The 13,257-nt window shown below is 42.3% G+C and overlaps 1 protein-coding gene and 1 long non-coding RNA gene across 2 annotated transcripts; both read right to left on the bottom strand.

Annotated features, from left to right (window-relative positions):
• Positions 1 to 3,917: 3,917 nt before the first annotated feature.
• Positions 3,918 to 7,919, bottom strand: LOC138740736 (uncharacterized). Its single transcript, XM_069893807.1, has 2 exons — positions 7,310 to 7,919; positions 3,918 to 7,056 (listed from the first exon to the last, which is right to left on the bottom strand). Exons 1-2 carry the CDS (start codon positions 7,361 to 7,363, stop codon positions 6,136 to 6,138), a joined length of 975 nt encoding a protein of 324 aa, XP_069749908.1. The 5' UTR covers positions 7,364 to 7,919; the 3' UTR covers positions 3,918 to 6,135.
• On the bottom strand, positions 3,918 to 8,500 carry LOC138740737 (uncharacterized). The gene is made up of 2 exons (XR_011343144.1): positions 7,913 to 8,500; positions 3,918 to 4,845 (listed from the first exon to the last, which is right to left on the bottom strand). It is a non-coding gene; the product is annotated as an uncharacterized lncRNA (long non-coding RNA).
• Between the last annotated feature and the right edge of the window lie 4,757 nt (positions 8,501 to 13,257).

Genomic DNA, 13,257 nt, shown 5'->3' with positions numbered 1-13,257 from the left:
TAAAATTAGTTTATTTGCAAATGATGTTTTGATATATTTAACTGATCCAAAGATTTCATTAAAGTCATTACAGGAATTATTGAATAAATATAGTAAATTTTTGAGATATAAGGTTAATTGTGAAAAGAATTTTACCATTAATGAAAGAAGATTATAGAGACTGTAGACAAATTACTAAATTAAGATGGTCAAATAAAATTAAATATTTAGGAGAAGTTGTAAATAAAAATTATAAGGATTTGTTTAATTTAAATTATGCATCTTTATTAAACAAGATTAAAATTGATTTAGATAAATGAAAAGATTTACCATTGATGTTTATTGGAAGAGTAAATTGTATAAACATGAATATTTATCCTCCAGTACAGTATCTTTTTCAATCTATTCCATGTCTGGTAGCAAAAATTTTTTTTAAAGGAAATAAATAAGGTAATTAGGTTATTTTTATGGAAGGGTAAATTATCAAGAGTTTCCTTACAAACATTGACTTGGAGTTATGAATTAGGTGGCTTGCAATTACTTTGTTTTTGTAATTATTATGAAACTGCTCAGTTGAAATTTATTAATAGACTTTGACACTGAACAACCTCCTAGGTGGGCAAAGATAGAAATGGATCAGATCTTGGAAGGTAACATTAAGCATTTTATTTATAAATTGAATCCTTTATTGTTACATTAATTTGATATGCCAGCTTTACGACATATAATGACTATCTGGTATAAACATAATTTAATTATAGGATGTAAGATCACCAATATATCAGAATAAATTAAATTCCTTTTTCATTGAATAGTCCTTATTTTAAAGATTGGAAAAATAAAGGAATGGTAAATGGTATAGATTGTTGAAGTGGGAAAGTTTTCTTCATTTAATAGATTACAGGAGAAATATGGTATTCCGTCAAATTCTTTGTTTGCTTGCTATCAATTTAGAGAATTTTTAAAGAAGTGTTATGGCAAGGAAATAAATTTGCCAAATCAAGGTAAATTTGAATTACTGATTGAAGATAAAAAGTGAAAAAGGTTTTATTTCTGATATGTATAAATTGTTGCAGGAAAAAATGGAAAAAATAAATATGCATAAAATTAAAGAGAAATAGGAAAAATATTTAAATATTGTATTAGCAGAGGAAGAATGGTCACAAATGTGTGTTGATAGTGTTGCAAAATGAATTAATGTGAGATATAATATGGTTAATTATAATTTTCTGCATCAATTATATTTAACTCCTGAGAAATTGAAAAGGTATGGATTTAGTTTAACAGATTTATGTTTTAGATGAGGAGATGAGGAGTTTGGTCATGTAAGAAAATTAAATATTTTAGGAAGGAAATTATTTGTTTAAAATGGATATTTGGTTGGATCCAAGGTTATGTTTATTGGGTTATGATAAGGCTCCACTTGTTGATTTTAAAATGCCTAAACCATATTTAGCTTTTTCAAAGTTATCTTTAGCAGTAGCAAGAAAATGTACAGAGGTTACATGGAAGAATGATGTACAACTAAAGTTGTGAAGATGGTATAATGAATTACAGTCTTGTTTGTAATTAGAAAAATTAACATACAGTATGAAAAATAATTATTCTTCATTAATCGATATGTGGGGATTATATTTTAAATGTCTCTTTATTCTTCTTTGGCTTGGCTTCGCGGACGAAGATTTATGGAGGGGGTAAAAAGTCCACGTCAGCTGCAGGCTCGTTTGTGGCTGACAAGTCCGATGCGGGACAGGCAGACACGATTGCAGCGGTTGCAGGGGAAAATTGGTTGGTTGGGGTTGGGTGTTGGGTTTTTCCTCCTTTGCCTTTTGTCAGTGAGGTGGGCTCTGCGGTCTTCTTCAAAGGAGGTTGCTGCCCGCCAAACTGTGAGGCGCCAAGATGCACGGTTTGAGGCGTTATCAGCCCACTGGCGGTGGTCAATGTGGCAGGCACCAAGAGATTTCTTTAGGCAGTCCTTGTACCTTTTCTTTGGTGCACCTCTGTCACGGTGGCCAGTGGAGAGCTCGCCATATAACACGATCTTGGGAAGGCGATGGTCCTCCATTCTGGAGACGTGACCCATCCAGCGCAGCTGGATCTTCAGCAGCGTGGACTCGATGCTGTCGACCTCTGCCATCTCGAGTACTTCGAGATTTTAAATGTATGGCTATAGAAATTAATTAACTGTAATAAGTGTGGCACACCAATCAGGGAATATTGATTTTTTGTTGTAATTTTTTGGGGGGAGGGGGATTTTTTTTTTTTAAGTTTTTTTTTGTGTTATACGAGGGAGGGATTATAGTAATTTTTTTGTGTGCAATTTGAAAATTTAAATAAATGTTTTTTTAAATTGATATTGTTATGAGTCCAGAGGACCCCAAAACCCAGCAGCAAAAGATATTCACCAAGACACATGTTACTTAAACAAAAGTTGGATTTAATTACCTTTAAACATGAAAACAGGATAACATTTAACTTATCACTATTGTAATGATTATAATAGTTTGGGGAAATTGGAAAGATTTAGAGCAGGTTACATACATACACACATTTTAAAACAGATCTTATTTGAAAGACTGAAGAAATACTGAAGATCTCTGGAGAATGGAAGCACCTTTCACAAGTAGGTGTTAATTGAACTGACATCATAAAATGAATGACTATTGTTATGAACTGGTGCCAGGTTAGTTACAAATACCTTTCTGCAGGGTGCTTACATTAAGATCACTCGTGGGTTTTGTTTATACTTAAGATAACAACTTGAGCAGAAGGAAGAACTTCTGTTGTTTGCTGGAGAAGGTGGGAGTTTTATGAGTCACATGTTTTTCACTAGAGTTTCAGCTGGAGAGAGAGAGAGAAGGAGAGAGGTCACAAGCACTCTCAGTTGGTGTGTGTGGGACACTGAACAGTGCAATCCAGGAAGAACTGATGAAAAGTTCCAAAAGCAGTGGATGGCTGAAATTGCTATCTGTCTGATATTTCTCTTGGAATAAGAGGAACAGAAGGAGCTCTGTCAGAACCTGAAAGAAAGAGATGAGGCAAGTTTCATCAGCGAGACATTGAGGTGATTAATGGTGGTACGTCAGTTGTGGAAATCCTGGAACAACAAATCTCTCTGCAAACCCTACAAGAACCTTCCTGAGTGGTAAACATTTACCTTTCAACCACCAAAGCCTGGTGAACATTATACATGTTAAATTCTGCACACAGTAGAAGAATTTCCTGCATCCAGAGAACTTGGAAGAAGGAGACGAGAGTTTGAATTGTGAAACAAAGATCTTTTCTTGAATTTATACACACATTGCATACATGTGCGTTTAGAATTAGAAGGGGGTTAATTTGTGTTAGTTAAGTATAGAGTTAAGTTAAAGTTTGATTCTATTTTCATGTTTAAAGTTGATTAAAAATAACTTTTGTTTTAAAAACCACTTGTCTTGGTGAATGTCTATTGCTGCTGGGGTTTGGGGTCCTTTGGGCTCGTAACACTATTAACTTACTTAACATAACATAATCCCCTTCGAATTCTAAGCGCATATGTATGTAATGTGTGTGTAAGTTTAGAAAAATTATTTGATTCACAGTCCAATCTCACTTCTCATTCCTCCAATTTACTGGTTGCAGGAAATTCTTGTTTTGTGCACAGAATTTAACATGTATAACGTTCACCAGGCTTTGGTGCTTGAAAGGTAAATAGGTACCACTCAGAAAGGTTCTTGTCAGTTTTCAGAGAGAGATTTTGTTCCTGGACACAAATGAATCCCTTTTAATCAGCCGCATCAGTGCCTTGCCGAAGAAACTTCCCAAATCAAGGTTTTCCAGATAGTAACCACTTTCGTTCAGGTCATTTTTGTTTCTCTTATTGCAAGTGAAACATTAGGCAGCCAGTCCTCTCCTCTTGTATGAACTGTCAGAAACACAAATTCTCACAAATGAGTCTCTTTAAGATAGGTGACACGACAAGCTTTATTCTCAAGTCTGCAGAGTTGGACTCAACCGGCTTCTTGCCAAGTCGAGCCCTGATACATACAGTGCATTGTTTTTTATACAATTTGCTTGTCCTTCGGCATCTCCACTACACTGCTTTAATTGGTTAGTTTTTGCAGAATCATCCTGATTACTGTTAGTCACGCACACCATGATCATTCATGACCTCTGCTCACACCAAATTCTGTTTTTCACTCCTGATCAATCTTTGGCTCCTGCATGTCTCTCTGTAGTTAAATCTGTTGCAAGTCTTTTGTAACATTTTCCAGCTAAACTCTGGTGGTTAGCCCCCTTTTATGACTAATCATCACATTTTAACTTAAACCCTTTTTAACCCAAATTCTCTATCTATGACAATCCACCCCTTTCTTTCTTTAAAATGTGTGTACTTAACCCAGGGAAGAGAACCATCTTCTGATAGATGGCAGAGCGCATCTGACCCTGCTGGGATGCGAGCAATTGCAGAACCAGAGTCCTGAAAAAGGACTACTGTGTCTCTGCACCTCTTACACTTCAGACCTGACAAAGACAGAGGCAAACCAAGAAAAACTAAAGCATATATCAATAACATTGTCAATCAAGTCCTCCTGCGAAGTCGCAAAGTAAGAGGACTGTCCCCAGGAACACAAGTCCAATCTGAGTCCGTGTCAGGGTCCTGAGGCGCCTCTACAGGTCCCTTAAATCTGGATGCGTGCGTCCACCCCCTCTCTCTTGTTCGCACTGCAGCCTCTGTAGTCAAGAGAACTTGGAATGGACCTTCCCACTGTGGCTGGAGTCTTTCGGTTTTCCAGGTCTTGATGAGGATCCAGTCTCCCGGTTCCACCTTGTGTAGAGAGAAGTCTAAGGGCGGTGTTTGTGTCAATAGTCCCCTCTTCTGTAAATCTGTAAGAGAGCGTGACAGTGCCTGTAAATAGTTCCTAACAAAAATATCCCCTTCCCCCAAGGTGGGACACCCCTCAACTTTACTCCAGAAGGGAAGCCCAAACATCATCTCATAAGGGGACACCCCCACATCCCTGCGTGGGGCAGTACGAATTCTCAATAAGGCCAGGGGCAGACACTTTATCCAAGGCATTTTAGTCTCCACCATTAATTTTGTCAATTGCATCTTTAGGGTTCCATTCATACGCTCAACCCTCCCTGAGCTTTGCGGATGCCAAGGGGTATGCAGTTTCCAAGAGACTTGCAGGGCATCACAAATCAATTGGTGAACTTTGGAGCAAAAGTGTGGACCCCTGTCCGAGTCTGTAGAATCCATTATGCCATATCTGGGGATCACATGTTCTAGGAGGAGGTGAGCTACCGTGGAGGCAGTAGCATTCACTGTTGGGAAGGCTTCCACCCATCGGGTAAAGTGATCTACCATCATCAACAGATACTTCCACCTTTGGCCCTGAGGTAACTCCGTGAAGTCGATCTGGATTCTTTGGAAGGGGCGTATCACCAACGGTTGACCTCCCACGGTGCCCGTCCTCATTACCTTCTTATTAATTCTTGTGCAGATGTGGCAGTTCTGCACTTCCTGTTGGGCCAAAGTGTAGATCCCCTTACACACATAGTCTCAAAGCACTGTGTCGCACAAGGCCTGGGTGCCCCAGTGGCTCTGATGATGCAGGTGTTTTAAAATATTGCGAGTTATTTCCTTATTTAGAACCATTCTTCCATCTGGGGTCTTCCATGTTCCATCCGGCAGTCGGCATGCGCCCAGCTGAGCCATGTCCGTTTCTTCCTTAGCAGTGAAAATGGGAGCCTTTTCTATACCTGGTCTTACTGGGATTAAGGTCAGCAAGCGGACTTCCCGTTGCATGGCCGCCCTTTTGGCCTCTTCATCAGCCCGTCTGTTCCCAATCGCGGTCGGGGTATCTCCTCTCTGATGGCCTGGTATGTAGACCACTGCTATTTCCCGGGGTAATGTCAGGGCTTCCAGGGTCAGAGTAATCATCTGTTCGTGTGCCAACTCCTTCCCTCTTGATGTAATCAGACCACGCTCCTTCCAGATCTTACCAAAGGTATGCACTACCCCATATGCGTATTTGGAATCAGTGTAAATTGTCCCAGTTTTCTCTGCCAGTACTCTGAGGGCCCTCTGCAAGGCATATAGTTCGCAGGACTGTGCTGACCAGCTTCCGGGTAGCCTCGCAGATTCTACCACTTCCCAAGCATCTCCTTCTATTATGGCATATCTCTACTTCCCTCTTCTAGTGGGCATGTCCAGAAGGCATCCTTCAGGTCAATAACACTAAACCACTCATGGTCCGGGAGAATCCGACTCATGATGGTATAGGGATTGGGCACCACCGGGTGGCGGGTCTGAACAAAAGCATTCAAACTTCTCAGATCCTGAACTAGACGATAGGATCCATCCGGTTTCTTCACTGGGAGTATGGGGGTGTTATAGGGTGACATACATTCCTCCAATAGTCCGTCCCATATCAGGGTCTCGATTACTGGCTGTAGCCCCTTCCTCCCTTCCAAAGAAATAGGATACTGACGTTTCCTTACCGGCTGATGACCTGGTATTAGTGTGACATGTAAAGGTGGGATGTCCAGACCTCCTCGATTTCCCTTCTTATACCAGACTCTCTCGTCAATCTGCCGTTCGTCTTCCTCCTTTTCTAGTTTCTTCCTAATGTCCTGCCACGATTTGGACACAAATTCAATTCGAATACTAGGGTCCACACCCGCATACTGTTGGACATTCTTTCTCACCCTCTCCAAGAAATCAGTAGGGGACTCATCTTTCCCCTGGTGGTTCCCAAATGCCTTGGCGAAATTGTGACCCTTTGGCACAGCCTCCCGTATCCCTTTAATTGTCCACTCTCTGTAGTGTCTCATATTTGTCAATCCCTCGGGTGTTCGTTTGTCCCACCTGGGTTCATTCAGGGGATATTTTTGTTCATGGGGTCTGGGGTCCCCAGGTTGTTCACGTTCCCACATAAGGAGGGCAGCCTGTCGAATCATCTGCCTCTCCTGGGGTGAGAATAATGTTCCCATTATTGCATGCATCTCTTCCCAGGTATATGTGTTTGGTCCCAGGAACTGGTCGAACTGTTCGGCCAGTCCCATGGGATCTTCCAACAGATTTTTCATTTCCTTCTTAAATCCCCGCACCTCAGTACTGGTTGGGGAACGTTTACGTATCCCGTTCCCCCTCCCGGTCCTCCCATAGGAACTTCCCTCAGGGGATTTAGGCTTATTGGAGCCTTCGATGGTCCTGGACCAGTCTGGGATCTGGTCCAGGGTCGGTCCACCGGTGGAAGTCTAGGGTCCGACTCCCTTAGTTCAATGACTTCACTTAATTCATCCCTCCGTTTCCGGCCCCTTCCGGGACAATCAGATTCATCACCTTCTCCCTCCAGCAGCAAGTTTCCCTCGGGCGCCGTGGGCGCCTGGGGAACATAAGGAGGGGGGGAGGTTGTCCAAAGGTTCCCACTTCTTTTCTCCCTTTACCCCCAATTTAAAACATTTTGTTAAGGATCCTGGCCAGGGAACCCAACAAAATGCATACGCTGACTCTTCTTGATTCACCTTTGGTCTCGAGTTTACATATATGTTTAATGCTTGTCTTTGTCTCGATATCGTCTACTATCCCAATTTTCAAACATTCTCCCCAAAGGGCTGTCAGGAGGAACCCCCGAGAAAAGTCCCGATCCCTCAGACGAGCCCTTAGACTTTGTTCCTCCCATTTTCCCGCCTAGATCCGTTTATCGTAGCTGAGGACCCCCTTCGTTTTTGGGACCCTACTCCCTTTCGTCTCGGTCGCCTCGTCGGAGGTACTATCCCTCCTTCGATTCCCGCCGAGGTATCCCTGGGGTCTATCCTAAGGTCCCACGACGGGGTCCTCACGCCACCCTCTCTACACCTTATTTATATTTTTACTCCGTCATGACCGTTACCTGGGTGGTCTCGTCCGTCAATCCCCACACCACAATCATAAGTCGTCACTTACCGGTGTCTTCCTGGGGATTGAACCATCACCCCTCTCCTTTTCATCTTGTCGTGTCACCTTGTCCGGATACCACTCGCTCAAGCCGCCCGAGGCGACGAGCAAGGGACTAGGAGCCACTGAACTCAGCGGGGTGCACCACCTCCGACGTCCCCCTTTCTCACCTCCCCCCACGGCCGGAGTGTAGATCCCGGACGAGTCCCCAAATTGTCAGAAACACAAATTCTCACAAATGAGTCTCTTTAAGATAGGTGACACGACAAGCTTTATTCTCAAGTCTGCAGAGTTGGACTCAACCGGCTTCTTGCCAAGTCGAGCCCTGATACATACAGTGCATTGTTTTTTATACAATTTTCTTGTCCTTCGGCATCTCCACTACACTGCTTTAATTGGTTAGTTTTTGCAGAATCATCCTGATTACTGTTAGTCACGCACACCACGATCATTCATGACCTCTGCTCACACCAAATTCTGTTTTTCACTCTTTATCAATCTTTGGCTCCTGCATGTCTCTCTGTAGTTAAATCTGTTGCAAGTCTGTTGTAACATTTTCCAGCTAAACTCTAGTGGTTAGCCCCCTTTTATGACTAATCATCACATTTTAACTTAAACCCTTTTTAACCCAAATTCTCTATCTATGACATGAACCACAAGGGATTTGTCTAGGCTGAAATAAGCACTCACAACCCATCTTCAAGATGTTTTTTTCCATTAGCTTGCCAGCTTGTCCTGTTCCAGTCCCAGCTGCTGCTGCTGAATTGTAAAAACTGCAGAACTGAATTCTCTCCCTCTCTAAGAGAAAAAGTCTATTTCACTCTTTCTGCTTGCAAAACCACATGACCTTCTTAGAAAAGCAACCTTCACTCAGACAGACTGTGACTCTGAACCTAATCTCTGAGTTATTTCAACTGTTGCTTTTCATAACAACAATCCATTAATGAAGTCCCTTGGACACTCCCCAACATTTTTGCAAATTTATTCAGATCTTCCATGTCTAGCTTGAGCAGAGCTCCAGTATTTTAAATGAGATCTGTTTCAAAGTTTGTAGGTGTCCTGGACTAAAAAAAACCTGCCACAATTTATCCCCCAAAATCATATATGTATACAATATAAAACACAACATAATCTGTTTAAATATCTCCTCCTATTGTCACAAGCCCAGAGTACCTCAAAACAGCAATAGATATTCACCATGACAAATGGTTACTTAAACAAAAGTTGCTTTTAATTGTCTTTAAACTTGAAAACAGAATCAAGCTCTAACTTGTCACTATTGACTTAACTAACCAAACTTAACCCCCCTTCTAAGCGCAGATGTATGAAATGTGTGTGTACATTCAGAAAAGTTCTTTGATTCACAGTCCAATCTCACTTCTCATTCCTCCAAGTTCACTGGTTGCAGTCAATTCTTATACTGTGCACAGAATAAAGTTTGCCAGGCTTTGGTGCTTGAAAGGTAAATGCTTACCACTCAGGAAAGTTCTTGTTGGTTTTCAGAGAGAGATTCATTTTATGTGGACACCCACAAATGATTCCTTTTTCAATGAGCCACTTCAGTATCTTCCCGTGAACCCCCTCAGGGTTCTCCAGATGATCATTTCTTTCTTTCAGCTCACCACAGAGTTCCTTTTTGTTTCATTTATTTCAAATGAAACATTAGAAAGCTCATGCATGAACCACAAGGGCTTTGACCAGGCTGAACTAAGCACTCACACACCGTCTTCCAAATGAGGTTTTCCACAAGCTTGCCAGCTTGTCCTGTTCCAGTGCCAGTTGCTGCTGTTGACTGTAAAAATGTAGAACTGATCCCTCTCTCTCTGCTTCTCTCTCTCTCTCTCTCTCTCTCACACACACACTCTCACTCACTCACTCACTGTCTCTCCCCTCTCTCAAAGAGAAAGCCTGTTTTACTCTCTCTGCTTGCAAAACCACGTGACCCTCCCAGAAAAGCAAGTTCCACTCTAGACAGAATGCAGCTCAAAACGTTCTTTCATCTGTTGCCTTTTTGTAAACAACAATCTATTAGTGAAGTCTCTTGGGCATTCTCCAAAACTTTTGAAAAGGATGTTGGCCCCGACATGTCTTGCATGAGCAGAGCTTAAGTATTTTAAATAAGATCTATTTTAAAGTGTTTGTATGTGATATCTCCCAAAAACATATCTATATTCTGTCACACTATAAAAACATTTCATGAGCTTCTGCCAAGAATAAAAAAAAGTAGCCTTTCTAAAATCTTCATCTACATTTGGTGCATAAATATTCATAGTGCCCACATTTCAGAATAAATCTGAAAATTAGTCAAAACATATCTCCACACAGGATCTATTATAGTATCAAAAATGTTTAATGTAATGATTTTTTAAATTCATATCGCCACCCCTCTTGCTTTAAAATTAAAAGATGAAGTGATAACTTTGCCCACCCCTTTTAATTTAGAATGTTCTTCTTCTGTCAAATAAGTTTCTTGTAAAAATCCAATATCAATCTTTATATTTTTCATATAACTTAATATTCATTTCCATTTAATTTAACTATTTAGCCCATTAACATTAAAACTAAAATATTTAATTTATTTTTATCATCCATTATTCCAAATCAAAATCTTTTCCATTCCTGTTCTCCCAGGTCTCTTTATCAACTTAAACTGGCTCCTGTGTGCCTCTGTCCCAAAAAAGAAAATAGAAAAATAATAAAAAACAAAATTTATACTTAAAAACTATTAATAAAACCCAAAAAGTGCTGAATAAAAATATAATAGTACAATTTTCCTCCAGCATGCAGGTTGTGGCACCTACCACAATATGGCACATAATGGTTCAAGCAAACAAGGCAGAGAATCAAACTCCCACCCCCATCCACCCTGCAAAGGGAATAATTAATTAATTACACATCAGGAAATCATAAATCGCTTGACGCTTAAAGGTCCACATTAACTTGATCATCATCATTTAAAGATGTTTCCATCTGAGATTCTGGCTCATTTTGGCAGTTTTCAATCTGGTTTGGAACAGCTTTCTTCGGTGCAAGTTGGATCAGCACCACCACTCTTTGAATTTATTAAGGACTTAACTCAACAAATCTTGCTTCTCTTCCTTAATAGTAGGAAGTGATTTGCAAATCTTGGTGCTTCTTCTTCATCCATAAAGAATTTAGATCATTCATTCACCAAAAACACCTTCATCATAGCTGGATATCTAAAAGTAAACTAATAGCCCTCTTCTAAAGAATCGCCTTCACTGGATTGGATTGTTTTCTTCTATCCGCCACTGCTTTGGTTAAATCTGCACTGGACATTTTATTTCCATCAGTAACCACAGGTCCCTTGTCCTGCCCTGCTTTCTGGACGGCCAATCTTCAAATGATCTCTTTATCTTCATATCGCAAACATTTTGTCAGAAGAGCTCTAGGGGCTGATTTGGTCGATTTGATTTGATTTGATTTGATCTGGTCGAAAACCCATAATCTCCAGGGGCAGGTCAGATGGGTCTGGGAAAACTTGTGGCTATGTTGCACAGCAGGGACGAGCTACCTGGTGAGGGGGAAAAAGTCACTGACCTTCAGGTTGGTGATGGCTGTGCAGGACATCCATGTCCTCTGGACGTCCATATCTCTCCGAGATATAGGAGAAGTGACATTTTTGCCTCCCTGACCACGGGTCTGAGACCTTACTGAGTGCTTAGGTTAGTGGTTTGTAGTCTGTGTAAACGGTGAACACCCTTCCCTCCAACAAGTATGGGAAATTATGTATCGCCAGGATCAGGGCCAACAGCTCTCGGTTGAACACACTATATTTGAGCTCAGTTGTCCAGTGGTGCTTGCTGAAGAAGATAAGGGAGCACTGTTCCTCGTCGACCCATTGCTCCAACACTGTGCCTACTGCTCTGTCTGACACATCTGTTGTAAGGGCCGGGGGGGTGACTGAGTCTGGATGTGGTAGGACTGTGGCCTGTGCCAGTGCTGCTTTCATGGTCTATGCTGTCCAGAGTCCACTGGAGAGTCTTGTCGCCGTGCTTGACGAGGTTGAACAGAGGCTGCTTGAGGGTGGCCACTCCAGTAGGAAGCGCTGATGGAAGTTTACCATCCCCAGGAATTCCTGCAGGCCTTTAATCATGCTCGGCTTGGGAAAGTTCTGGATGGTAGCAGTGTGGCTCCCTCATGGGGTGATGCAGTATCCCAGGAAATCGATTATCTCTAGGCTGAACTGACACTTGGTTGGGTTAACCGTGAATCCGAACTGCTGCAGCCCGTTGAATAGGGGGGTCAGGTGCGTCCTGTGTGTACTGGTATCAAGACTGGCAATGAAGATGTCGAGCAGCTGGATAAAGCTAAAGTCAAGTCTCCTACCTACCACGTCCATCAATCGCTGAAACGGCTGGGCTGTGTTCTTCAGTCTGAAGGGCATCCGAATGAACTCGAAAAGGCCAAAGGATGTGGTGATGGCTGTTTTCAGGATGTCGTTGGGATGCACTGGGATCTGATGATACCTTGGAAAAGATTCAACAACCCTGAAGCCTCATGGTGAAATCCTGGATGTGTGGGATAGGGTACCTGTCTGGGACTGTAGCGTTGTTTAGCTGCCTGTGCAAGAACCATCCACCGGAGCTCTTCTGAACTATGTAGAGTGGGGAGGTCCAGGGGCTGTTTGAATGGCAGACGATCCCCAGCTCCTCCATGGCAGCAAACTTGGCCTTGGGTCCGTGCATATACTGGAGGCCCAGTGGTCTCAATATAATGCTCAACGCCATGTGGAAATTTGGCACCAGTAGGGCCGGGTACTTGGCATACTCATTATGATCCAGGGTGTGTAACTCTAATGGCAGAGAAAGGCACTGCTGAAGGGTAAGGAGGAAAGACTGGAACATCCTCGCATTCACAAAGCGGCATCTCGTAACGTCAACCAGAGGAAGTCTGCTCCGATTAAGGACTGTCCCATGGTCATGATTGTGCACTTCCACTGGAAGACCATGGCTGCTGAGTGGATTGTGACCAGATGGGTGCCATAACTTGGGAGGAAGGAGCCATTGGCTGCTTGCAGCAGGAGTCCCTTGGGGTTGTATTTGGTCTCAAAATAGGTCAGTGGGATAAGCTTATCTTTGCACCCGTATTGACCAGGAGGACCCTCTTTGTTCGTTGGTTCCTGAGGTAGAGTAGGCCTTTTAGAGGACCAAGCACCAAGGCCACTATCAGCAGCTGGCCTGTCCATTTCCCATCGCTGTGTTTGGTTTGGCAGTGGGGTAGGAGAATGGAGGGGGGGGGGTGTGCACCGCCAGGCATTTCAGCCCCATCTACGGCAATAGGAACAGTACTCATGTTGTTTGTCTGGGTGCCCATCATGTTGTAATTGGGCC

The sequence above is a fragment of the Narcine bancroftii genome, chromosome 8 (genome assembly GCF_036971445.1).
Source record: "Narcine bancroftii isolate sNarBan1 chromosome 8, sNarBan1.hap1, whole genome shotgun sequence".
Classification (NCBI taxonomy): domain Eukaryota; kingdom Metazoa; phylum Chordata; class Chondrichthyes; order Torpediniformes; family Narcinidae; genus Narcine; species Narcine bancroftii.
Note: the sequence above shows the minus strand (reverse complement) of the source record. Positions and strands in the feature narration are given on the sequence as shown.

What these genes read in the sequence shown, in the direction of transcription:
- LOC138740736 (XM_069893807.1), bottom strand. Translation starts at nt 7,363, where the DNA reads ATGTTCCCCAGGCGCCCACGGCGCCCGAGGGAAACTTGCTGCTGGAGG. An exon ending in CTTGCTGCTGGAGGGAGAAG is followed by an intron (nt 7,057 to 7,309) that starts GTGATGAATCTG and finishes GGATTTAAGAAG; the next exon opens with GAAATGAAAAATCTGTTGGA.